This window comes from Ammospiza caudacuta, chromosome 19 (genome assembly GCF_027887145.1).
Source record: "Ammospiza caudacuta isolate bAmmCau1 chromosome 19, bAmmCau1.pri, whole genome shotgun sequence".
In the NCBI taxonomy this organism is placed as follows: domain Eukaryota; kingdom Metazoa; phylum Chordata; class Aves; order Passeriformes; family Passerellidae; genus Ammospiza; species Ammospiza caudacuta.
Genome location: NC_080611.1, coordinates 10143062 through 10169494, shown reverse-complemented (window position 1 = coordinate 10169494; position 26433 = coordinate 10143062). Strand labels below are relative to the sequence as shown.

At 40.6% G+C, this 26433-nt stretch overlaps 1 protein-coding gene across 1 annotated transcript in view; it reads right to left on the bottom strand.

Annotated features, from left to right (window-relative positions):
• Positions 1-26433, bottom strand: part of CEP112 (centrosomal protein 112) — a 165138-nt gene that overhangs the window by 87324 nt on the left and 51381 nt on the right. Inside the window, exons 18-20 of the mRNA XM_058817258.1 lie at positions 18599-18734; positions 15280-15387; positions 4202-4384 (exon numbers count right to left, since the gene is read on the bottom strand). Of these exons, the coding sequence (XP_058673241.1) occupies positions 4202-4384; positions 15280-15387; positions 18599-18734 (427 nt within the window). The remainder of the gene's footprint in view (positions 1-4201; positions 4385-15279; positions 15388-18598; positions 18735-26433) is intronic.

The following is a 26433-nucleotide window of genomic DNA, read 5'->3' as shown; positions in this document are numbered from 1 at the left end:
TTCAGCCATGGGATAACAGCTTATTAACTCTTCTTAGCACCTCCAGCCTGTTTGTCGGGGTTTTTTGTAACAAGCTCCGCTCTCAATGTTTGCATCCACACCGCTTCAGAACTACTCAAGGCTTTTCTTTCCCAACCAATAAGGGTTTCTTGAGAGCCCCAAGACACCCCAAAAGAGCAGTGATCTCTTAGAGTAGCCTCATTTTTGAGAGCACAGCCATTGCCTGTTAAAATTAAACACCGTGACATCAGTGACACGCGCGGGCAGAACGTGCCTGAGCGCTCCAGCTGCTCTTGACCCAATTACGACTGGATGAGCACAGTGGCCTGGCCAATTATCTCAGAACAGAACCTGGAAAGAGGATTCAGCTTCCTCATGGAAACTTTCTTTCCTCTCCTTCAGTGCCAAGCGCTGTATTTGATGTTACAGGGGTACATTTTATTTCTTCTTCTTGCCCAAAGGTCAACGGTGGAAGAAGGAGCAGGAAAATGATCCAACTCTGTACAGCAGCTGGAACATGGAAGTCTTTGAGCTGGTTGAGGGCACGTGGCAGATGCTGGGGAGAGAAGGACATTCAAAGGACAAAGGGGAAATATGAGGGCACATCTGGCACCACAGACACTCGGCCCCTCCGCTTCAGTTATTAAAATTTCCTAACCTTGTTATTTCATTCCACCAAGCAAACTGGATATATATTTTGTGACCTGAAGTCTTGCTTCAGAAAATCACTGATTCCATAGCAAGACTGCTTCTATTAAAACAAAGAAAAGTCTCCACCATGCAAGGAGCTCCCTGTTTCGTGAACTGATAGATAAACTAAAATTACTTAGGGAAGTGCGGAATGTATGAGCAAACTTAACAATGCTCCTAAAGAAAATCCAGATATCTAAATTAAATAGAAGAAGTGATTCAAAACTTCCCATTTAAAAAAAAAACATAATCCTGTGTGATTAGCTGCTGTTTAAATAATAACAACATGATGGCAGTTCATAGAAAACACACAGGATTTAAAAGCCTACGAGAACACAGCATGGCATAAAAGCCTTTGTACTGCTTTGACTTTTATTGACCTACAAGTCAATTTACTCCTCCCCAAGCATTACAACCCCAGGTGAAAAAATCAGAGCAAGACTCCTAAAAATGGAGAAATCCAGGCGGAATGCAACCGTTACCCAGAAATTTATCATCAACACAAAAGGTGATACGCCTCAATCAAATTCCTTTCTTGGAAATATATTAGACTTACGCTTCACCAAGAAATAATATTGTTTTATATTTAATTAATATCTGGCATGGCACTCAAATCTTAATTTTTATATTCTAGTTGAGATTAAAGCCTTAATAAATTTATTTATATTTGAATAAAATCTAATTGTTTTGTATAGTGTCTTTCACACCTACGTGAAAGTAGAGACTTTGGATATGCAATAAAAAAAATAAATTAATCTTTACAGTATTAACAGAAATTGATCTGCAGTACTCAGTCATAGCTGTCTTCAAGAATATAGTGAGAAATACATATTTTAACCACATATATTAAGAAATACATATCCGCTATTCTTTCATATGGAAAAAGATTTAAGAAAGACTTCCAGTGAATACCTTTAATAATGGTGCTTTCACATCATTCACCCAACACTGAGCAGATAGGTCCTTCAAACCAAGCTACTCATATGTGATTAACACTAATTATTATTTAAATTTTTCAAATAACCAACCCAGTAAATCCACTTTTCATTTCGCCAAGCAAAATGGCCTCCGCTCCTATTTCATCTCACCTTCGCTGCAACACAAAGCACTCCTAAAAATTACTGCTGTCAAAGACAGTTCCAATTTAACAGGTTTTTAAAATGCAGTGTTGTTAAACAGCCATTAAATGAGTGGGTTACCTTTGTTCAGAGCCTGATAAATGTTTCATAAAGGATATTGGCCGTTAGTCACATCAGATGTCCAAAACACGCATTTTTAGTAAACATATTCGAAGATTTAAAAAAAAAATATAAAAAATCTGGGCTATAATTCCATAAGAAACACCAGTATTGTCTGTTGAGCTCAGTGCAAAGACAGAGGTGGATTTGAATACAAAGACCAGAGGAAGGAACGAAGAGCAATTTATTTTCCCAAATGGAAAAATCTGCGTCCTTGAAAGCTGGGAGAGTCTCACTAGAATTTAAACAAACAACAGCTCTTCTTGTCAAAGCAACTGCCTTTTCTTCCCTGATTTACATGTCATTCTCATGGCAGCAATGTTCAAATGACTGCACAGGGATATTCAAACTACAAAGAAAAGCTCTGTAAAAAGGCCAAACTCTGCTTTTCAGCCTGTTCAGATTCCCCCAATAGCTGTGAAAATTCCCAGCTTTCCACAGAGCACCTGTAGTAGCATTGTTGATCCCCCTGCAAACAGAAAGCACAATGAAACTTTGGGCTCCAACCTTTGCCAGAAAGGACCCCCAAGAGCACAAACCAGAGCTGGACTTAGAGACGTCTCCCAATTCTCAGGATTTGCTAAAGAGAGTCCCTTTCTTTTTCTATCCAGTGTTACAGAGCAACAGGGGAACTGGGATGGGCAGTGGTGTGTAGACAGAATAATTATATATTTTTGTTCATTCCAAAACTGCCTTCTTTTAACATGGGAGTTACAGCTCTGCCTTTGTCCGCAAAAAATATAACAACGGCAGAAATGCAGGTGAGAGGAGGCTACAGTTCTGAAAAGACACTCGCATACAGATCCAGAGCTGAGATGAATCTATCTTGGGCCAAAAAGAAAAAATGCAAAGATAAAAACCAATCCCTTGAACCATTTAAGGCTTTGTTCGCTCTTACAATGCAGCGGAAAATAAAAGGCGAGGTTTAATTTTTTTTTCAGAGGCCACCTGAGTATCCCCTGCCCAAGTGTTCTCACAAAGTATATCCCGTTTTCATTGGAAAGCCACAATGGTGGAAATGGAGAAATAAGTCCTGGCTTTGCAATATGCCTCTCAACCTCCCCCAAGAAGCCGTTTGCTTCCTAATGGACTTCCTTAAGCCAGATTTCGATAGTCTGAGCCGTACAAAGTAAAAAATGAATTGATTTCAAAAGTCAATTTACAATTCAGTTTCATTTAGCTCCATTGGAGGTGTTAGTAAGAGCCACAGCCTACCAGTCTACAGGAAAGTAGAGTGAAAATGCCTCTTAGTCTGAGCCTAACATCTCCTCGGGAAGGTGATGGTGCGCGGAAAACGTGTCACTAAAGATGCTTCACCAAAATGTCCAGTTTGGGTATAAAATAATCCGTGCGTAATAAGCAATTCTAACGCTGATCAGGAAAGATTATTTTCTGTAAAGTCTTTAAACTAGAAAATCACCTTAGTTTTTAGAATATTGCCATTGCAGGCCTTTGTAATAAAGGGTCTTAGGAAAATATACCACGCCGCCCTTACAAAATACATTGAAAAAAAGGCAGGAAGATGGTTTTTGAAGTGAAAACTCATAAAGATCATTTTCCATGCTGACAGTGTGCATTTCATCCAGAAGTTTGAAGAGTCAAATGCTACCTCAGCTGGGGGTTATTCTGCCAAATGGCTTCCAACAGTGACCACAGAGATGGAGGATGGGAGGGGTACGTGTGTGTAGGAAAATAAACCTGATGGTAAGCGACCCCAAACCCACATCATCTTATCAAACATCCGACACACGGAACCAAACGCACAATGCAAATCTAGAATACAAAAACTGAAACAAAAAAGACATGAACAAAAGGAAATAAAGCCATTTGTGAGTTACCTGCAGAGATTTAAAACAAAAAAAAGCACACGAACGAAGCAGATATAATTCACATGGATTTGCCCAGGAAGAAGAAAAGGAGGGGTGAGTGTGAGGGCTGGGGGGGAAAAAGAACAGATACCTTTTTTTCTTAAACAAATCCATCATGAAAGAAAATGAGACAAGATTATAAATAGGCCGAGTTATAGCGCACCATGGGATTTTTAATCTGGCTACCTGTGGTTTTTGCAGTTAAAGCCCTATTCAGCAGTAGGAAGGGAGGGGGGAAAGCGGAAAAAGAAAAAAAGAAAAAAAAAGAAAATCGAAATCACGTTTATGTGCCAGTTTCGCAAATGCTCCCCCAGCGAGCACCACCAACAATGCTGGCAAACAGGAAACACTCATTATCAGCAATTTCTAATAAGCGGGCGCCTTTCAAGCATTATTGATCGTTACCTGGCCGTCTCGCTTCCTGCAGTCCTGAGTTTGGCTCTCGTGCTCTGCCATGGCAGCGCGAAGCTGCTTCTCCAGTTTCTCCATCTCCCGTTGATGGTCTCGGACCAGGCATTCGTGCGCTGTGTTGTGCTGCTGGAATAGGTGCGTCTTCTCCTGTTCATGCTCCAGCTTCAGCTCCACTATCTGATTGGACAGGGAGGAGTACAGTTCATCAATAGAACATCCTTGTCGTCATGACAACTCGTCTACAGCTTAATTTCCCCCTTAATTTCATCAAGTTGGCAATTTTATTTTTACGTCACTATTACCTCACCTCTTAAAAAGCCACCGTTAGCGTGACAGAATTCCTCCAGACAATCCCAACAATGGAGACAACCGAGCAAATCCAGCGCATCCTTACCCAATTTGTTGGTACAAATGTCGGAAGCGTACGAAAAAATAATATTAAAAAAAAAAAAAAAAAAAAGAAAAGGGGAGGCATTGTCGCATTGTGTGGCGGGTGCCCCCGTATCCCGCTGCTGCTCCTCACTCAGCAGGACTGAGGATCCTAAATGGTTAATAGGCAGCCTGCTCGCCCCTTCGCTTAAGTATACACACACACAACCCCCCACCCCAGCAATTGAAGCTTTGCAAGAATTCTTTATGATTTCCAAAGCAAACGCTCTTCCTGCGATATTCCTCAACGCTGGCGCATAGAGTTGTCTTTTTTTTTTTTTCCCCTTAAATAAAAAAAAAAAAAAGAGCAAGAAAATTATAAAAAAAACAAAGCTCTATTATCCCGTTGTCAGCTACGCTATCCCAACATAAACAGATGTATGTGTTCCAGAAGGGCACCTGCTGTGCCGCAAGCTTGCACCATGATTTCATAAGAAGCCCTCTATTCTCAGGAGCCGTTCCCAGTCCGCACCACACTGGATGCTGTGACCTTGGCCACTCTTAGCCTCTCCCTGCTTGCCTGAATGGCAGCCTGAGACCAAGGGCCTGGTTGCTGCAGCTTTGATATTAATCCTCCCGCCTGCGCACAAAGGCACCCTACCTGGCCTGCACACTGGAGCGGCCAGGCCGCCTTTGAAGCAGGTGATGAATAGGGACGGCAGGAAGCCGCTTCCCCACTGAACTCCGGGCCACACAGCTGCTAAGAACAGTCACTTGGATTTTTCTTCAGTTTTGGTGGATTTCGGAGAAGGAGGAAGGGGGGGAAGGAAGAAAAATAACAAAAAAAAAAAAAAGAAAAAAAAAAGAAAAAAAAAAAGAGAAATCTCTTATCGTGAACATGGTGGGGTATTTTCAGCATGAGAAAGGAAAAAAAGAGCGGACGGGAGGAGCCGCTGTGTGAGCGCCGAGAGCGCCCGGCACCTTATCTTAAAGCTGTAGCATTCAATTCTGGAATCATATCAGCTGGTTGTTCGGCTTCCGCGGGGAAAATTTGAAGCTAAGTTAAAATAAATTTTTTAAAAAAGTGCATTTTCTCAAAGTGCAGATCAGCGTGTTGCAAGCTTAAAAGGGAAACGTGCCGTCCATGCTGTGGTTGGGAGCATCCTTCCACAAACGGAGCGAGGAGAAGAGCAGATGCAACACTGCACGGTTTAACGTATCTACATTATTTAATAACACTAAAGAGCTCATTAGGAGGTGCCTCAAGTCCCTGCAGGGGTTAACCCCTCACACTTTCCAGGCTGGGCCTGGCATCCTCACACCAAGTTCTTTACGCCAGGTTTTTGCCCAAGGTTTCTGTACAAACCTGGCTTCTCTTGGATGCTCACGGTGTCCATCCTGTGCCTAAGAGAAAAAGCTGTTGCTCCCTAAAATAACTGTAGAGCCTTTGCCTGATTTAGGAGAAAAAATGTTCAGTGTTCCTTCATAAATAAGACCTGATTAAAAAGTAATCGTGTCAACAGGAGAGGCCTTTCCCTTCAAACATTTTGCTGTCTTAATTATTGGGTTTTCAGCTGGTTGTTCCATGTAGGTCTGGGTTAAGGCAGTTTGCTGTGGAAAGCTTCAGTTATTGGAGATGTCACTTTTTTGCCAGAAGACATGGCAGCAGGCAGGGAATGTGACCCAGAGGGAGCAGGGAACACATCCTGCTTCTCCAACTCTACACCTTTATCACACCAACCAAAGTAAATTGTTTTGTTTAGTAATCTCTTCACTTCCAGCATTTACAGACACAAAGATTTTAATTGAATAGGTGGAATGAGCTAAAGGTCCTTCAGTAGGAGGGGTGTTCCCTCAGCTCATCCATGGGAAGAGAAAGAGTGGTAGCATGAGGGGAGGTGCTTTACAAGAGGAAAATTTGTTGAAGAAAAATTTTAAAACCCTATTAATTTAAAGCTACGTATTCCACATGATGGATTTGGTTTGGTACTTTAAGGTGTTTCTGGAAGGGAGCGGAGGCGGAGAAACAGGAGAGGAGAGAAAGGATGAGGACCAGAGCATTTTCATCCCTCAGAGGCCTCCACACCCATCTTCCCTAATGAATATTAGCAGGTATTCCACAATCCCAACCAACAAATAAAGAGCACAAAGTGACTGAGCAGCCATTCCCTGCCCTGGTGAGCACTCCCTGAAGCTCCTGCTCCCCTCAGAACTGCTGCCAAGCACTATGGCTTCCCTTCCACTCCTACCTCTCTCATTCTTGTATTTTTATTGGGTTGTTTTTTTAAAGGAAAACAAAAAATTAACATATACCAAAAAACAGAAAGAGAAAATCCATGCTGCTTTTCAGCAACAACAGGACTTCATCACAGGAAACTGCATGAAAATTGTATTAATTCTTCACAAACCAGACAGATTCTGTCTCCTCTTTGAGGTAGAGAGAGCCTTTATGAATGATATAACAAAACCACCTCCTTCAAAAATTCTGTCATGTGGAGATCTTGCTGCATCCACCCCTTGATGCTGAGCACTTCATCAGATCACATTCAAGTGTCTGCTCCACTCCAGCACTTCAATGTCCAGGGACAGGCACTGCTAGGTGCTATACATTTCAGCCAGACAAGCAACACGACGCTCACAATGGGCATTAGGGGCGAGGCTGAAAGGAAACATTCATTAAATAATCGTGTGTGCCCTATTACCATAATCACAGGGCATTCATTGTGCCTTGGATGTTTCCTCATCTTGTTCTCTCAAAGATGAAAATCTCTCATTCCCTTCCCTGTGCATCTGCTCCTGTCTCCAGTTATGGCCTGGACACAAAATCAAGCAGGAATGTCTGTCTGACCTGAGAGAGCCTATCTTACCACTGCTGTTATAACACAAATATTTTAAAATTATGATCTCTTCTTAGCTGAATTCTTCATTTTTTGTTTCCACACAGCGTGACAGAACACCATTCAAGGCAACAGCCAACAGGTGATTTACTAAACTGTCATCAGAACTACACTATTTATTTTAAACTCTGCTTTTAATGACACTATTTCTTCTAAATTTAGATTTTAACCAAATTTAAACTTCCTTATTCTTGCAGAGAAAAGGATGTTAAGAAGAAAACAAAACTTTTAACAAAGAGCTAAAAAAGATTAATGCAAGAATGGTGACAGTCTCTCAGTTGTTCACTCACACAAAAAGATGCCAAACAAACCTGGCAGCGTGGTTTGTGCCCAGGCCAGTGACAACTCAGCTGGTGAACACAGGCAGATGGAACTGCACTCACAAGGGGAGGTGCTTTAGGACAATTTGTTAAAACAAGACACAGTCCAATACAGAGCCAAGGTGAAATCCTGCTGCTGCTAGCACGCCTGAAGAACAAAGATTGACAATAAACAGCCCACTGATGGCAGGAGATGTTTTCAGAAGCCAAAGATTTGTAATTTAATCAACACCAGCAAATACCTTTTGAAAGTCTCTAATTTAGACAAGGCCTTCTACTACCCAGTTTTTGCTTTTACATCACATGCTAAGTTTAGGCTTTTCAATTTTAGAACAATTTCAACTTGTTCTCAAGAACAAGCACACCTTTGAAATTCTTTTTAGAGTCCCCAAAGGAGGGAAAGGAAATTAGTTAGCTCACTACCTCTTTGAAAAATGTAACTGCTACAATAAATATTTGACACCAAAGTATGAAAATTCATGTAAATTTATGTCCGCAATTCCAGAAATATTTTAAGTAACACCTATATAAAATATGGTTTTGCAAGGCAGGATGATTTTACAAGCACTGTTTTGGCATGACTGAACTGAGGGCTGGAGAAGCCACCAATGTATTGCACGTGTCACTGAGCTAAATTCACTCTGCAGCACACCTACAGCACGTCTGCTTTAAGCATTTCCATCCTAAAATAATTTAAGAGTTTGAAAATCAGGTTTTTACATGATTACCCTGCCCAGGCAGGGCACAGCACATGATCTGTCCCCAAAGAACAACTCCAGCAAAATGAAGCATTTTGTGTCTCCTAAGCCTATCAATAAACCTGCATGTTCCATGAGGATATGGGGATTACCCATCCCTGCAAATGCTGCTGCTAAAAGCAATCTGATCTAGCAGCCTGGAGGAGTGAGTGCTAATCATGTTGGGGTCTGGTTCAGCATAACTTTGGGCAGAAAAGGAACATTTTCACTGCAAGTTAAGGGAGAAAACCAGAACAGAGCATTGTTGCAGCAGGTAAATTAAATGGATTTTAATTTACACTTTTTTGGAGGGAGATTTTTCTGTAAGTTGAAACATAAAGTCTCCCAAGATATAAGGGGTGCAATGAGCCAAGGGCAAATGGGACAGTGAAAAATACATTACCACACGTGGGGTACTGTACATGACTTTCTATTTCAGTGCAGGCTGCAATAATTTAATTGGTATGACTGTGTTTTCTGTAATACTTACACCTTTTCACCAACCACTAATAATTCTTTTTCAACTGCAAACTAAGAATTGCAAGAAATTCTTTAAAAGAAACAAGCCAGTCTTTGGCCAAACTGCAGTTTGATTTATCCTCCCCTAAAATAATGCACCTGAATGGTCTCACTCTCACTACATAAAATTATATTCCCGATCTATACATTTTTACTCATAAAGGCTTTTTAGAATTTTAATATTTTTAAAGTATGAGCAGCACAAACTCCACCTCAATCATTCCATCTTCCCAAGCTTCTGGCATGAGTAAATTTGGTTTTAAATCACAGAACCACAGAATTGTTTGGGTTGGAATGGACCCTTAAAGCTCTTCTGATTCCAAGCCCCTGCCATGGGCAGGGACACCTTTCATTGTCCCAGCTTGCTCCAAGCCCTGTCCAACCTGGCATTGGGCACTTCAGGGATGAGGAGTCCACAATGTCTCTGGGCAACCTGCGCTAGGGCCTTACTACTCTTATAGCAGAGAATTTCTTCTTAATATCTAATCTAAACCTGCCTTCCATCAGCTCATGCCCATTGCTCCTTGTCCCATCACTACATGCCCTTGTGAAAAATCCCTCTCCAGCCCTCTTGTAACATTATACTGGAAATGGAGTTGCATCCCATGATTAAATCCAACTTGGTGCCACGATGAACATCAGGAGGTTCCTCCCCTTCCCTTCCCTCCCCAGCCCACCCACACCACCAAACCCATCGCGGGCTGCAAAGAGAAATATTCCTTTCCAACTAACAGACCTTGAGCCACTGCAAACGCCTGTCTGCAGCAGAATTTGCTGTGTGCAGTCTTTGTTCAGGGATTCAGTTTATCCAAGGGCCTCCTCTGAACACAGAGCTGCCTTCCCAGCCTGGCTGTTTACCGCAGGCACCCGTTTGTGTTTCTGGAATCGCCTCCCTCTCCCTCCTCCCCTCAAAGTGGATTCTTTGACTACACAGGGAGCTCAGGCTTTCAACTCTGCATCACACACGACTCAGATGCCTGAAGGAGACCGTGCAAAAATACCCATCTGTCTGGTTAACAATTCTGTAAACAGCAATGGCACCATGAGAAGATTTCCACCCACTCTTCACTTGGAGGTTAAATTCGTCTCCTTTTCCCATTTGTGAGTTTTAGCTATAAAGCAAAAAGTTGATGTTGATTGAAGAAACTATTCCTCAGATATTCTGCACAAATGGTATTCATCTGTGTCTTAGGATGGTTCAAAGGAAACGTTTATGCATCCTAGATTAATTTATTAAATGAAATTTATGCAGCTTGTTGCCGATGACATGAAAAATTTAGAGCTTCTACTAACGTGCTCATTTGGCCTCCTTGCAAGAACAGACTGTATTTCAATTATCTTCGAGTACAGACAAAGAGGAGAGGAACAAAGCTTTCCACAAAGACTCTCTCCTCACAACTAAACCAGCATAGTAAAAATGGATTGTGGGTCTCTGAAAATAAATGGCCAGGTTAATGCACAGCTAAGAAATGCTTGGGACATGGGTCTGTCCAAGGAACAGCAGATTTCAAACTGGGCTTTGCAAGTGTTTCCTTCACTTGGGCGGGTAACAGATTGGTAAAAGAGAAGCTAAAAATCCAGAAAATGAAGAATGAGGGCAGAAGAGAAGCCAGAATGGAGGTGCAGTGGGAGGAACTCCTAACAGCACAAGGGTATGGGGACAAAGCGAGCTGGAGGTGGAGCTTGTTATCTCCATTAGTGTTAATTACTAAGTGAAGCCTTTGCCTGAGAGAACCTCACTCTTTTCTTTAAATTAACCTCACTAGAAAGTTATAAAAGACAAAAAGATCTACAGAATATTCTTCCTCTCCTCTCAATAACACTTTTCTCTGCTCCAGCACACTGCTAAAACAAGAACAGTGTCCCAGCAGCACCTCAGATGTTGTCCTTGCTGCTGGCAGGTGGGAAAACATGCTTTTTTCACTTTTAACCAGCTATTTTGCACTTCTTTACTTCACTTCTTTTATTATAAAAGGCATATTTAAACTTAACCACACCTTTGTCTTGCTGCCAACTTAAAGGCATTGTCTATTGGCTTGTCTTTAGCATGATTTCAAAGTGATTTCATTAAATATCCAGGAAAATATTTCTGAAGGTGTCTCTTCCCTATTTGGATTCATAGGACAAGATGACAACTCTAATTTCTTCATAACTTTTACAGAAGTCAGATCCCAACAATAAATGTCACAAGAAAGGATTTCCTGAGATACAGGGTGATTCTTCAGCTATCATGTAACAACTTTCCACTTTCCTATGGAAGCATGAATAATTATTTTTAAAGGGAATAAACACAGTTAAAGATGAACCAAATCAAAAGGATTATTTATATATTTAGGCTGGCATTTAATCTCAGAGAGTATGGCCATAATTCATCAGGTAACCTCATCCTGCTATCACAATAACTCAAATGGTTTGCTACTGATGGAAAATAAAATTTCCTAGGCTTTGGCTCTCTTACTAATCTTGCATCTCATTTATTTCACATTCACTCAGTCACTTCAGCAACTGTTCACAGCAAACAATGGGTGTAACAGTGATCACAGTTATTATTAATAGTTTGGGGATTTTTTAAAGGACAAGCTAATGTCATTTAAGCATTAGAATCACATTGAGTTCACTGGAAGTGTTCCATTCTCAACAATTTATGAAAATCTGCTTGAAACAAAGGTGTGTATGTACTTGAGTGTGCTGGGGAATGTCCCTGCATGAAGCCCTGTCCCATCTCTGCCATGGAACCACCACTCCCCACGAAAGATGTGCTCTCAGAAAGTGCTCAACTGACAAGGATATGGGAAAAAAACCAGCAAGTTCCTTAACTTTTCTGTCAAATTTGACTAAAATCCATTACTGGAAAGTCTGGGCACATGATCTTTCAAACATTTGGGCTCACAGAAGATGAACTCGTCAGAAACACTTCCCAGGTATTTTGAGCTGGATTGAGGACGTAATTAGAAAGCAGGGGGGAAAAATGAAAAAAAAGAAAAAAGGGAGGGGGTGCAAAAAACCAAACAACCTTTCTTCCTGTGCTGACAGTGCCATAAAGCCCAACTACAGATACTGCAACCATTTCAAAGGCAGGAAAGGCTGAGGCCTTCACTGTGCTGTCCACTGGCTTTGAAGTGCCGCAAGCAGCTGCTCCCAGCAGATAGCAACTCTGGTGCTGCTGGAGTTATTTTTTTTTTTTTCCTTCAAAATATACTTTCAAATCTAACAGCTGCAAGTAGAACAAAGTTGAGCTAAAGTATATTTAAAGAAGAAAAAAAAAAAAAAAAAGCCACCAGTTTCTCTCTCTGAGAGTGTTCTCAGTGGATACTTCAAAAGCAAGTGGCACCAAATCAGATGGAGCTGGGACCAGGAGGGACATGTGACAGCTGAAACCAAATACTGCAAGATCCAAAAGTTCCTTTTTGCTTTATTAATGGATTTGAGTGCATTTGAAAAGCTAATAAGATATTAAGTGCTGCGGTTTTCTCCAAATTATTTTTGAAGCAAAGGATAAAGGTAAATAAGTATCAATGTATCGGGGTATTTGTTGTAATAAATATCAGATAAATATCAATGTATGTCTAATCTGCAGGCAGAGCAATCTTTCAGCCCCACAATGAACAGTCCATGTTCACACCAATATTTGTTTTGAAATCAGGATTCTAGTAGAGTCCTGTGACATCAACCATTCAGATAAAGCAGAGAAGTGAAACCACTGCTCCAAGTGCCTACATTCCCAAAATGTCTTTCAGATTGGGGAACTGGGTAACACATCAGTTAATTTGGTTCTTTATTATCAATCTGATTAAAATTATGGACAACTGAATTGTCCAGGTTGCCATCAGCGCTACCCTTGCCACTCACCATGAAAGCCAACAAAAAATAAATCTGTAGGGCAATTTCCCTTCCCTTTTGATGTCTAAACTTCATTTTTTCAATTAGATTCAGACACTTGAGGCAAAACATCTCGAAGCAATCACTACATTTCTCAGGTAGCTAAAATATCCAGGTTTTTGGTTGGGTGTCTATTTCCAACTGGAAGTCTGCTGGAGCCCTGTCAAAATGTATCCCCACTTTGAATTCACTGCTCTATTTAAACACTTTAAATCAGAGTGCTCCTTGCCAAGTAACAACCAAAGAAATATGCAGTAAAACAAGGCAAGGAAAAGTCTGCTTTAAAAAGTAGTTTAGAAGTTCTGAAGCATAAATAGAGAGCAGTGCAGAGAAACAGAAGTTGGAAGGACTGAAAGGAAATTTTAAGAGTGGAAGAACTGAGCTCATCCTGCTCCGTGGTGGGGCTGGAGGGGCTTTGTGCCTCCCAAAGAACCTCATTCCCACTGATAACCCCCTGCAATCTGCAGGAAGGGCCACGTATTCTTCATGCTCACCAACTTTCAAAGAACATTCCAGATGAAGGACAAAGAAAAATAAATTTTTAAAAAGGGCATAAACAGGATTCTACTGAAAATTCTTCTTAGGCTCTCATTGTTTAGCTGTTTAGGGCTGAAACCCTCGGGTTCCAGTGATGTCTCATAAAGCTTAGCTGTTCTTTCTTACAGTAAAAGCAGCTATCCTGGATAAAATAAATGGGAAGCAGTAAACATCTCAGTGAAAAAAGCTTTCACTGATGTTTACCACAACACCAACATTGCTACAGAATAGATTCACCAAAAAATTTTTAACTCTCATATTAATTTCTTGCTTTGTGGGTTTTTTTGACACAGTCAAGTATAAGAAGACACATAAAACCAAACCATGACAATATGAGATATTATCATTTGCCTTTAGTGTGCAAAGTCAGCTGAATATTGGCAGAAAATTTTATCTATGGCTTGGTGGATATTACAAGGGACATTAAAAAAACTACCATTTGTAGGTAAAACAGGAATATTGTAACTCCCGATACACTACAGGTTAGCATTTATCTCTACAGATTAAAATCTGGGATGGGAAAATGGGAACGAAGTATTTTAATAAATGCTTACTTGGGACTTTAAAGATGCACTACAAATTATGAGAACTGTAAAGAAAAAATGTGAGCCAACCATATCCCTAAAATGATGTGTAAACATGACTAAATAAAAAATTCTTTAATTGTCCAACTGACCCTGACACTCCCATCGTGCTCCTTTCAGCAAGTCCTTGACACACCAAACTTCCTCACCTTTCCTGCACAAATCCCCAGTATCTCTGACTATTTCTGAATTACTAAATGCAGGAATCATCATAAATAACATCTCCCAGTTAAGCTGAACACCTGTGGGATGTCCCTCACCCTTCCAGAGGCCAGCGTGTCACCTCTGTCAGGTGGCAGCACAAGTGGTGACGTTGCTTTGATCTGACCCAACAAAATCCCTTCTGTTCCAAGAGCCACACACAAAACACACCATTGTTCCTCCCCAGCCCAGAGCAGGGGTCTCTCAACACCTACCAAAGTGATCTTGTTCCTAAATGCCCTGAAAAAGCCCCTTCCAGATGGGCCAGAGCAGGCCTGGCTCCAAAGCCAACCGCAGCGTTTCATCCTCTCATGGCACAGAAGATAAACAGAAATGAAACCACATTTCCCTGCTGGAAATGCAAGCTTAGATCCACACAACAACAGTGATAAGAGAGAACTTTTATGGATTAACCACCTCATTCCTACAAAGTACTAAAAATCCCTTTTCAGTCCTTCAGCAGGTGTTACCAACAAAGGCCACTTTAATTTCATGACCAAGAACCAGCTCACACCGTGTCCGGTGCAGCTCCTCAGCTCCCAAATCTGTGCCATGCAATAATTTCTCTCCTTCTGCTTTCCCCCCCTTTACATTTCACAGCAGTACTGAACAAAACTTTCTTGTCTCCACCCAAACGTTTCCTGAGTATTTCCCAACCCTGAAATTACATTACAAAGAAGAAAATCACGTTCAGTGGGCCAAAACAAGCATTCATACGAACACTCCCCATGTCAAACATGATAAAAAGAATAAACTGCTGTTTCTTGACAAGAAGAGAAACAGATAATGTGTTAAATAATTGAACCTGGTGATTATGAAAATAGGTGTTGCCACAGAGGTACAAAGGGTTGTGAAGAGGAAACAAAAAGTATTTTCTGTGTAGAAAATACTACATCCCCCTCCAACCCCACCACAAAACTCTGCATATCTATAAATGGTGTTTTTATAGGAAGGACAGCTACACACAGTGACCTACAGCTGCAGGAAGGGTGTTTTCTCCCCTCCACCTGGAGGAGCAAAGCAACTGACCTGTTGTTCATATCCTTTCTTGATCTCATCCAACTGCCAGGAGAATTCTCTGGCTTGCTTTTCCCGGAGCAATTTTGATCTGCTTAGATCTGCTTCAACCTCTGCCATCTACATGGGAAAAGAAAGGGAATATTTAATTTTTTTTTTAAAAGAAAGGCATAGCTTGAAATGTTCTGACATTTCTACAGTTGTTTGTAAACCATCAAAGAGGAGAATATCACTTGTTGGGAATAATAAAAACACCATTTGTATGTGGTGGAAATGAATATTCAGCCTCTACAGGATTATTAGTTACTCAAGGACACAGTGATCACTGTTGTGCCACTCCCTAATTACAAAGGACTGGCTCAGTTTTTCACTCAACAGTGCTGAATATCCCATCGAAATTAAGTGACTATTTTCTCTAGACACATTTAAGACTCAAATATATTTCACTTAAAAATACACAGCCTGTGGAAATTCAAGGGAAATCATGTGCGAGTCAGAGCATAAACTGCACAATTAAAGCAAGTTTACATTAAATCAGAAAATAACTTTAAAGAACTTAAAAGAGAATTATTTGGCTGCAAGTGAAGTCCTCTGAAGATAGTCATCGCCTATGAATAATGAGTCCCACAGATTCCAGCACGCAGCATCAAGGAAGCAATTTCACAACTCAATTAACAAAGGCTTTTGTATCAAAAGCACAACTGTTAGCTGTACATCAGGCATGTTTCCAAGGGAATATATATATATATAAATATATATATGCAACTCTGCTGCAGTGCACACTCATCAATGACTTTCAGATCTAGATCCCAACATAAGCAGTGAATAAACCGTGTCCCTAAAAAGGAAAAAGAAGTGGAGGGGTTTGAAGGACCACAAGCCCATCTGCTCCACAAAAAGAAGAAACCCATGAATTTCTGAACCACAAGCCAAAATCCTGCTTGGCCTGGGGGAGTGCTCAGTGTTCAACAGATGTCTGTGCCAATTGGCCTGGACATTTCTCCCCAGCCAGGAAGGAGGAGAAAAGGCAGCACTTGGAGTGGGAACAGCATTTTATTGCAGAGTACTCCAGCAGGAAAGGAAGGGACTGGAGCAGGAGCAGTTGGGCACATAGAAAGTGGAAAAAGAGAGCAGTGAGGAAGCAGCTCCTGAACCTCACTGCTATCATCTGCCATTAAGAAAAGGGACTGCAATCAATGTTTTATGAATCATTTTCTTCCGGCTCCAAACTTACTCAAATTGCATGTCCATGGCCATATTTTACTCAGGTTAATAAAACACAGAAAAATAACAGATCTTGTTACTGCACTAAAGGAGAGCTGTTTTTTTGGTTTTTTTTTTTTTTTTTTTTGAGAGAGAATGAAAATGTTCAAAAAAATGAAATAGTAAAAACACATGCAAAGATGCTTTAAATCTACTGGCCTCTGCAGATTGATTTGTTAGGTCACATTCATCTATTTCCGACAAAGAATCTTGATCATTGTTTGCCAAACCCAGGAAGCCCCAGATCTACAGTACCATGACATAGCCTATGTATTATTTTAATTAGCACTGGAAAAAATCCAGATCTTGCAGTTAAACACGTGCCACCCACCCACCAGTGGACATCAGGTGACTCTTAATAATCACAAGCTCGACAAAATAGGAAGCAGATGACAAAATAAATGATATTATCACAGAGCCAAACTAAAGAATCAAATATTGATTGCAACAACTGAAAATGACCCCATCCTACTTATCTCCAAAATTAACTTTATCTCACACCAAAAATGGGTTTAAAGCCCAGTTATTCCTAATGCAGATAAAAGGACAGTGTTGCTATGGCTACTGCAGTTGTTTTGTAAGTAATACATCCCACCTCAGCACAAAACACAGAATTTTCCAGTATGTTCCAATGGACTGGGGGATTTATCTCAGAGTATGTGGATGCAGAGGAATGAGAAAGGCCAAAGCCATGAAGAGAGAGCTTCAGCAGTGTCCCTTTGATGTATTTCCTTGGATTTCCTTGATTCCTGTAGAACAGAGCCACTCAACTGCACAATATCATTTAGTATTTCTAGATTTTAACACCCCAGCTGGGAAAGAGTAAATCTCTGGCTGATTCATGGAGTACAGCAAAATTGACTTTCAAAATTTCCCAGAATGCAGCAATATTCTGAAGGAAATTTACTGACATTTTAAAATTAGTTAACTATGTTTTCCAAATTCTTTTGGATTGGTTTTCTTTGCTGAAAGTTTTTTTAAGTGAATGAATCTATTATTAGCCTTTCTAGAATTAGACAACATCCCTTTTAGATCAGAACTAGGATATTATTTTAAGTCATCATGAAGTAATTGCAGGAGGGCCACACAGTACAGAAAATGTCAGATTAAAATTGTGGGATTTGTTGTATTGCCCTCGTGGGTCTGGTTTGCTGAACACATCTTGCTTTTATAAGTTTGTTCTTGCCTTTTTTTTTTTTTAATTTCCAAATTCTATTATTCGCTGTCTGCACGGGTATTAAAAATAGCAGCAGTGAAGATTTTCAAAAAAACTTTGAGAACAACAAAAAGGGAATTTCCTCAGTCCTAAGGCAGCACTTCCAGTCCATTCCAGCGACCCATTCCAGTCCCAGCCTGCAGCACCCTCCTGCCAACAGCGAGGTTTGGTCAAGGCCGGTGAGGTTGGAACTTGTAATCCAGAATTACAAGCTGGAGTTCTGTCTGGTAATCTCAACCACATGAGGAGTTAGGAAATATCACCTTTCTCTCCTTCTTTTTGATCACCTATTGCTTGTTCCTCCTTTCTTTCACTCCTTGGGCTGCTTTTATGAACTCCCCGGAGAGCGGTTTAACTACTGTTTGCTCCATAAGAAATTTAAGCCACTAAACTCCCTGATTTTCAGGGACAAAAAAGTGGATTTTTCCATCCTCTGCACATGACTGCCAGCAGCCACCATGGCTCTGCCCCTGTTTGGGCTCAAACTGATTACAGGAGCTCATTAATGGAAGACAGAGTCGCTGGGAAAAGAGTAGGAAGAGCCACATTTAAGTGGGAAACGACAAGCGTTGTTCCATAGGGTGTATAAACTAACCCTTTATACTCTCACTCCTGAAAAATCCCTAATCAGTATCATAACTGCAGATATCTTTATAACAATGACAATTCTGGCTTTGTCAGAAAGATGAAACACCCGCCACCATCCCTTTCTGACTCGCCGCAAAGACACTACATTGTGAAAGATTTTGATGTAGCACTCTCAAGTGGAGCATGTTTCTGGCATTATAAGATCAGAATCCGCTATCCCACTGCGCCAGAGTTTCAGAAAGGCTGGCATTGTGACCTCCTCACCCGCTGTTTCATTTCTGCAGAGTCTTTCTCTGAGTTCAGCTCCACCTGCCGCTTAAACTCCTCCAGGGCAGCGCCTGCCTGCTGGGCCTGCAGCCTCTGTACCTCCGTCACCCGCCTCAGCTGCTCCTCCTTCTCCCTAGAAAGTCACAGAAAATTTTCAGAGTTCAAGTATCAAATAAAAGAACAAGTGTGCTGGTGTAAAAGAGAGGCCTTTAACCCGATCAGTTTAAAATAGTATTCAGATTTCAATTTCCTGTCCCAGCTTCTGCCCAACTTCCCTTTGCAGGGCTTTGAAGAAGGCGATGCGAGGCCGGAGTTATTTTCGCTTTCTCCAATTGAATTTCACACGCCCAAACACGGTGTCCACAGCTCACAACAAAACCTCCACCTTTCAAAGCTTCTTTTCCCTTCAATGGCTCTCTACCCACTGTAGAACCCCTTTTATTAATCTCATCTAATTAATAAATTTAATAATAGTAACAATGAATAAATATTAACAAATTAGATTTCATTAAATTAAATGCCCCCCAATGCTTAAACAAAACTCTTTTTAGCATGATTGCCTTTTCAGATTAAAAAAAAACAAAACAAAAACCAAGAAAATTATCCCAGTGCCATCTTTGCTCAGACAAGGTGCAGGATTATTCCCTGCTTGTCATAAATCAAAATGCAAAGCAGGGCAATGCCTGACAGGTGGCTCCTTCTTAATCTATTAGAAAGCCATAATGCTGTGATGTTATTCAGCCTTTACAGTAATGACAGATGTTAAATCTCTGTGCAAAGATATTTCATATCAACAGCCTACACTATTTGACATATTAAACCTGATACATCTATAGAAACCAGGCTGGGTTTCCTCAGACTGGATGGTACATCAATAGTAATGTTTCTGTAATATTTTATGTACATTCACATATATGAAAAGATACACATGAAAAGATGGAGACATTCACTATATTGACACAACACAGAGAAAAATTCAGGTAAGTTATAAATATTTCAGATGTGAGTACTCAAATATTACCAACTTTTATTAACTTGTTACTGGTTTTGTTATTAACTTTTTGTGATGTGTTCCAACTCCCAGAGGTCAGCAGAGCTGCCTGACTTTGTGCTCAGGCACTGGAGAACACGATGGTGGCATCCAGGGACAAAGCTGGCTCCACCCATGGCTTGTAACAGAAGACACATTCACACAGACCTGGGGCTGACATTTTCATTTTGCAGGCAGAGGAAGTACCTCCCGATAAATTTCCCATTTTGACAGGAATTATTTCCATATAAAACAAAGAATCTGACACGTAAGAGACGGAAAAGCCCAGCTAATTCATCTCATCTGTCACCTTGCCAGCCCTGGAGGAGCTGCTGCAGCACTGAGAGAGCCTTTCAGAAAGGTCAGGAAGCTGCCAAGCCCAAAGTTACAGTATTCACATCCTCTTCTGTGGTTTGCAGGCCAGACTTTGACAATAGGACAAAGAACATAATCCTACATCTTCACAAAGAGGCTGTTTGCAGTGCAGGAGAGCAGGGTAATTCCATTAGCAAAGAGATCAAAGAAATGCCACAAGCCCTGAGTCAGTACGTTGCTGTTTACTTCTAGAGGTTCTTTTCATGATGTATATTAAAAAAAAAAAAAAAAAAAAAAAAAAAAAAAAAAAAAAAAATTATTTTGGCTTCTCACTCACAGCTGATGGAATAATTGGGAATAGGGAGACTGCTCCTCTCCTTACAGAAAAAGGAAAATGCCTTTTTTCCCCAGCAGAAACTGGAGAAAATGGAACAAAATTCTGTACCACGGTTTTGGTGATGATTATTTTGGGGTTTTGGTTTTGTGTTCTTAGAATACCTGTGCATTTGCATACCTCAAATTTGCTAGAGAGCATCGACCACCCCTCCAGATATATTTTATTTCCACAGCCTCACCGATTCCATTTCCCACACTCCTTTTAGGGGGAAGCACATCTGTGTCAATCTAAGCCATCATATTCCCCATACATTTAGGAGGCAATAACAATTATTCAGCAAAAATCATCACTACCAAAATCAGCATTTCTTTCCCCATCTAAACTCAGATGGCAAAATACCATTTAGGGTTTAAATTCCTCCCACAGAGGATCCAAAGGATCCAAATCCCACGTACAAAACTCCTCGCCATTCCTCAGAATGGGCACACCAGTGACACCTCCAGAGCTCAGAGTGATAGGAGCTGTCTGATGGATCAGTTTTCCATCTGCTCCTGCTGTTTGGCTCAGTTATCCCCCAAATCCCACATTCCAGGGAGCTGCTGAATACAGATATTTTTAATTTTACAGCTGTTTGACACTGAACTACATTAAGCACATTAGTCACCTCTCCCAGAACAAAATCTACCTCAGAAAGAAAAATATAAAGAGCTCTGCCCACATTTGTTACCTTGGAGAGACCATGGGGAGGGGAAAATGTCCCCCTTCTCCTCCCAAAGATCCAATAATTCAAAAATGAGCCCTGGATAACAAATCCCTCTCCCTGCAAAACACATCTAATAATTCCACTCCACACTGGAATCAAACCCAAAACTCAAAGCTTATTCAAACCCACCCACACTGCCAAGTGTCACAAGACACTGGGACAGCAGCTTTAGTCCAGTCAGATGGAAACACAACAAATCTAAACTTAAAAGGGCAAGATATCAGGCCTTGTGCTCATAGTGAGGCTCCAAATTTATGCATCTTCTTCCTCAGGAAGACATTTTTATTTTGAGATATTATGATGTAAACTTCCAGGAATGTGGTTTTTATGCACCTTCCTTTCTTTTAAGGACTTAATCCCATGAATAAATGCAACATCTCATTATAAGCAGGAAAAAAACTTCATTTTTAAGGATGTGGGAGCCAGCAGTCTCTATTTTTTGTGCAGTTCAGATTTGTACAGAAGCTTAGAAAACCTGTACAACAATGGCCCTCGGTTCACAAATATAAGAAAAGCTTCACTTTTTTTCCCAAGACACTGAGCAATGTGCCTTGCATGAAGCACTAAAATATTCACTTTGAAGATTATTTTTTTTCAGTTGGACTAGTTGTGGGGCCCAGTACAATACAATTACATCACTTAAATCCCCTAAAGCTGAGCCGGCCTGAATATAAAAACAGGGTGAATTTACTCTTTGCCCCCAATTTAAAAAGCAGCAATTTCCTTTTGTTTCAGTGTATAAAGGACATGGCAATGGAATGAGGAGTCTTACACAGCACAAATCATCTCAGGGAAAGTTGACTGTGAAGTCCAGAATTTCAGTTTCAGAAATCAGGACCCTGACGTGCACTGATGAGAAATACAAATATTTTATGTGCTTCCTCTTCGTGCTTAATCATAAATATTTGTCTTGCTCTGTAAAATGTCTTCCAAGATGTAACAACTAAACACAGTGAGACTTTACAGCACTGCACTAAGGAAACACAGGGAAATTCAGGGGTCAACGGGAAAGGTTAATTAAGTTTGGGATGTCCCACAAATGTTGGATGAACCAACACCTTCCTGGAGGGCTCCCAAAATTCCCTGAACAACAGCACAGGGAGCAGGAGATGCACCTGGCTGGGTGTCAGCCTCATCAAGAAATGAAAACCCTTCAGACACGAAATGCCAGCACACACTGAGCAATGTACCCCAAAGGCTGCACAGGGACAGAGTTTCACATCCCAGCAGCAAATCCACCCAAGCTCCCTGTGTGTCATGCAGAGAGATTTTCAGGGGAAAATAGTAATAGGCTGTGAAATCCCTCATGTTTTCTTATAAAATTATACCAGGTTTTAATTCACAAATAGGCAAATTCTTCTCCAGGTTTTCAAAACCTGCTGGCAGCACAGCCATAGAATCCCAGCTGTACTGGAGAACAGCAGCAGAGTAAGGAATTTCCATAAGGATGTATTTTGGCACTGAATAAGCTTCTGAAATTTAAATTCTGATGGACTCCACAAGAGGGAGAGGCTCCATGCCTTGTCTAAGTCTCTCTGATGTTGTTATGACTCTGGGTTTATGCCTGGAGACAAACAGGAATCCCAGAATATTTCGAGTTGGTTTCGAGTCCAACTCCCCGCTTCTCACAGGACTACTTAAAACTAAACCACCAAAACTCAAATCATCACAAGGCTGCTTAAAACCAAATCAAATGACTGAGAGAAGGCTGAGGTATGGGAAAAGCAGAGTCATGGCTGAGCCTGCAGCCCCATTGCTGCTGCTGCTGGGCAAGGCCAGGCTGTGCTGCCATTCCCACATTACACACACTCTAATCCTGTGTACTCAGATTTGCTGTATTCACACAGGTCTTCACCCATTCCTCCCTCTCCATCCTAAATATTGCTGCTTTTGAGGGAAAACTGCTTTACTCCCCACCAAACTGCAAACTGTTCACTTGCTGGAACGCAGCTGAAGGAGGATACTGCTATTTCTACACAGCCTTCCTTTTTATTTAGTGTCACAAGAAACAGAAAATTGAGTCTCACTAATATATGCTGAAAAAAAAAAGATCAGTTATCACCACTCATGTAATTCATTTAGATTTAGAAAAAAAAACAAACTGAAAAAAACCCTATATAAACACATTTCCAAAGGAAAGCACAGTTTCTTATATAATACACAGCAAACTGTGTAGCTGAAAACACAAACTGCATCAAAACGTACCCAAATTTCCCCTGTAAACCAAAATTCAGGAATTTCACCTTAGTATCCTCAGTGTCTACAGATCTGAGGACCCATCCAGTGTACAGATACATTTGACTTTATAAAGGGAAATTTAAGCAGACCCACGATCCTGCTCCTGTTCTCAGAGAGTCCCTCACATGGAGATGCTCCAGTACTGCCACGACTCCACAAAACTGCAGCAGTTTAATTAATTAATTAAATTTATAGCCAAATGCAAGACCCATGCTACCACTTTTTAGTGCTACAACCACCAAAAACCACTCCCTGCCGCAGCCCCTCCGAGCTAATAGCATGCAGCCATGCCACTACATAAATAATGTATTCAGGCCTAAAATGCCACATATCTGTAAAGGAAGGGGTTAATGGGTTAATAATTACACAAAAATGCTTCAGTAGTAATGCCAAATCTGTGAAATACACAAAAATCAATTTTGTTTTTCCTGCTTTGTTTTAACACACAGTGAAAGCTCAGGAACAGCTTTGGGCTGACTGGAGCATCCCTGAGCAGGGCTGGGATTCCCACAGCCAAGGAGCAACAAAACCAAGGCTCTCCTGCCATGGCAGCCCCAAACACATGGAATCTGTGCAGAACACTTCTTCTTTTTGGTGTGGAGAGGAAGAGAGACAGTGTGAAGTCATCCAAGCGGAATGATAACTAAACCAAAGCCAGATCAAAGGAGCCAAGAAGAAAGACTGAAATGTGAAGCTGAAATATTTATTGCCTTCAAAACATCATCCCTATCCTGTCCCTGGGCACGTTAATATTTGGGAGTTGTTAGGAAGCATTCTAACTTGTTTTATCTTTTCAAAGAAATAAAGCCAAAAATATAAAGGCAAGAAATAAATATAAAGTGTTCCCCAATTTTAAGAATAAGATGAGCTTGTCTTTATGAGAAAAAGCATAAATCCACTTATAAATTGTTTACAGTTTGCATAATTTGAGATGTTAACATCAAAAAGCTGGTCTGCATTCCTTCAAGTAAGCTCCAACAATGGAATATATTTACAATACAATTATTGTTTTAAACTATATACTTATGTTTTAAATAAATCATGAGATAACATTAACAAACTAAATCACTCCTTAAAGCCATTAATGAATTTGGAGCAAATAATACTCCACGTGCGCAGCATCACACTGAAATAAGAATAATGCATTACACTAAAAATTAATGGCTCGCAAATTGGCCAGACATTGGTTAAACACACTAATAATTATTATAACTATTTCTCATTACAATAATGAGAGGGCTCTGTTGTGCTAGGTGCTGTGCAAACAGAATAAAGCAGCAACTGCCAAATGATGAATGTGATGTGGGTTAAAAGGCTGGGCAAGCGTTGTAAATGTGGCTGGAAAGGAAAACTTGATAATTTTGCTCCAGACTGCAGAAAGTGTCTCCAAGATTTAGATCCACCACACATATGAGAGAGCACAGAGGCTCAGTTATCAGGGGAGGAGGATTAGAACAGAGATTAAATAGTCACGGCTTTCCCATGCTGAGAGCACAGCTAAACCTCAGCAAGGACAACACAGAGGGGAGAATCAGAGAGACAGGTGTAGATAATGCCTTAGAAAAGGGCAGACAAGTCTGTCATTAAAAGGTGGCCCAGAAAGCCAGAACAGACAGCAAAGAGATTCATGAGGTACCCAAAGAAGAGGAGCAGGGAAGGCAAAGATGGAGATCAGAGAACGGCGCTGTGGCACTGAGAGCTGGGGGTGGATAAAATAAACCATCCAAGGACAAACTATGTGAGAAATCAGCAGGCACAGGACAGAGCCAGGCAAGGAGAATCACTTCACACCAACAAAGCACAGCCCAGGCTGGGTGAAGAGTGACAGAGCCAACAGTGGTTGGCAAACCAAAGATGCTGAGGATGAACTGCCAGGATTGAGATTGTTAAGGAGGTACAAGGGCTCAGAATTCATCCTGTCATTCTACTGACTTAAGGTAACTCATTTTATGGTTAAAATAATTGGTTAGTTCAGGATTCAGAGTAATAATATTCATGTTGTAGTAGATAATAAAGATATTTAATTCTGGGGAACCATGAGTGTCTACTTGGCTCATTGATTTCTTCTTTCCAAGAGGACATGGATCATCAAAATTTCTTTTCCTTTAAAGTACTGTTTGAATTATCAGCTTCAACTCCTCCATGAAGGTTGGTTGTACTGTAGATGAAGCTGAAGGAAAGTTGTACAAAGTACATAAAAACTAAAAGCAAAATTAAGATTATCAAATGTAATTGAAGTAGAGAGATCACAACTATCAAGCAACAATAAGCAACAAAGTTTTTCCTTGTGATGTTTTGTAGATGGTTTCTAAGTGACTCAAAGGAGGTGACAGCCTGAAACATTTCATGCTTTTTAACAACAAGTTAATTGAATTCAATCATCTGTACAACTTTCTTTAGCCAACTGAAAGCTTTTCTCATTTTGGGCATTGTATAATCTTGAAATGAGAAGAGAAATAAGAAATCTGAAAAATACACTGATGTGAGAGGGAAGCCTTTGGAGTAACAAAGGAACAATTCTGCCATTAGTGTTGATTATTTGTATTTTCATTTAGTCAATGTGATTGTGATAGTCCTTAACGACATTAATTATTAGAATAGCAATTTACAGCAATTAATGAAGTGCTACAGCATGACACAGCAATGCTCTTCACCTGACAAGGCAATACTTTTAATTTCATAAGCTGTGTGCCATATCAAACCAGTTTCACAGTTGTTATCACCAAAAAGATGTCTTGTGATATCTCTATAACCATCTTGAGGGACATAACAGTCCCAGAGCCAAGGATTAAAAATCAACTGTTACATTTTTTTTTGCACAACTGGAGCCTTCCTTTCAATACATATTTCATTATTGCCAGTAGGTCTCCAGAGAAACGGGGGGAAAGAAAATGAAAGGCTGTAAATAGTTAATAGAACACTTTATTTTTGCTTTTAAGTGAGACTATTAAACAAAGCTACCATATTTTGGAGCCCTCTGTTCATGCTCCACGTTGTAGCCCCTAGAGCGAGGGTTAGGGAATGTTTACAATATGCTGGAAACTTTGACTGGCTTTGCTCTAAAAGGTTTCAGATGCTCAAGCACAGCACCAAGTGCAGAACAGCTGCTTGGTTTTCCACTGATTCTTAAAGGAGAAAAAAAAAAGGAA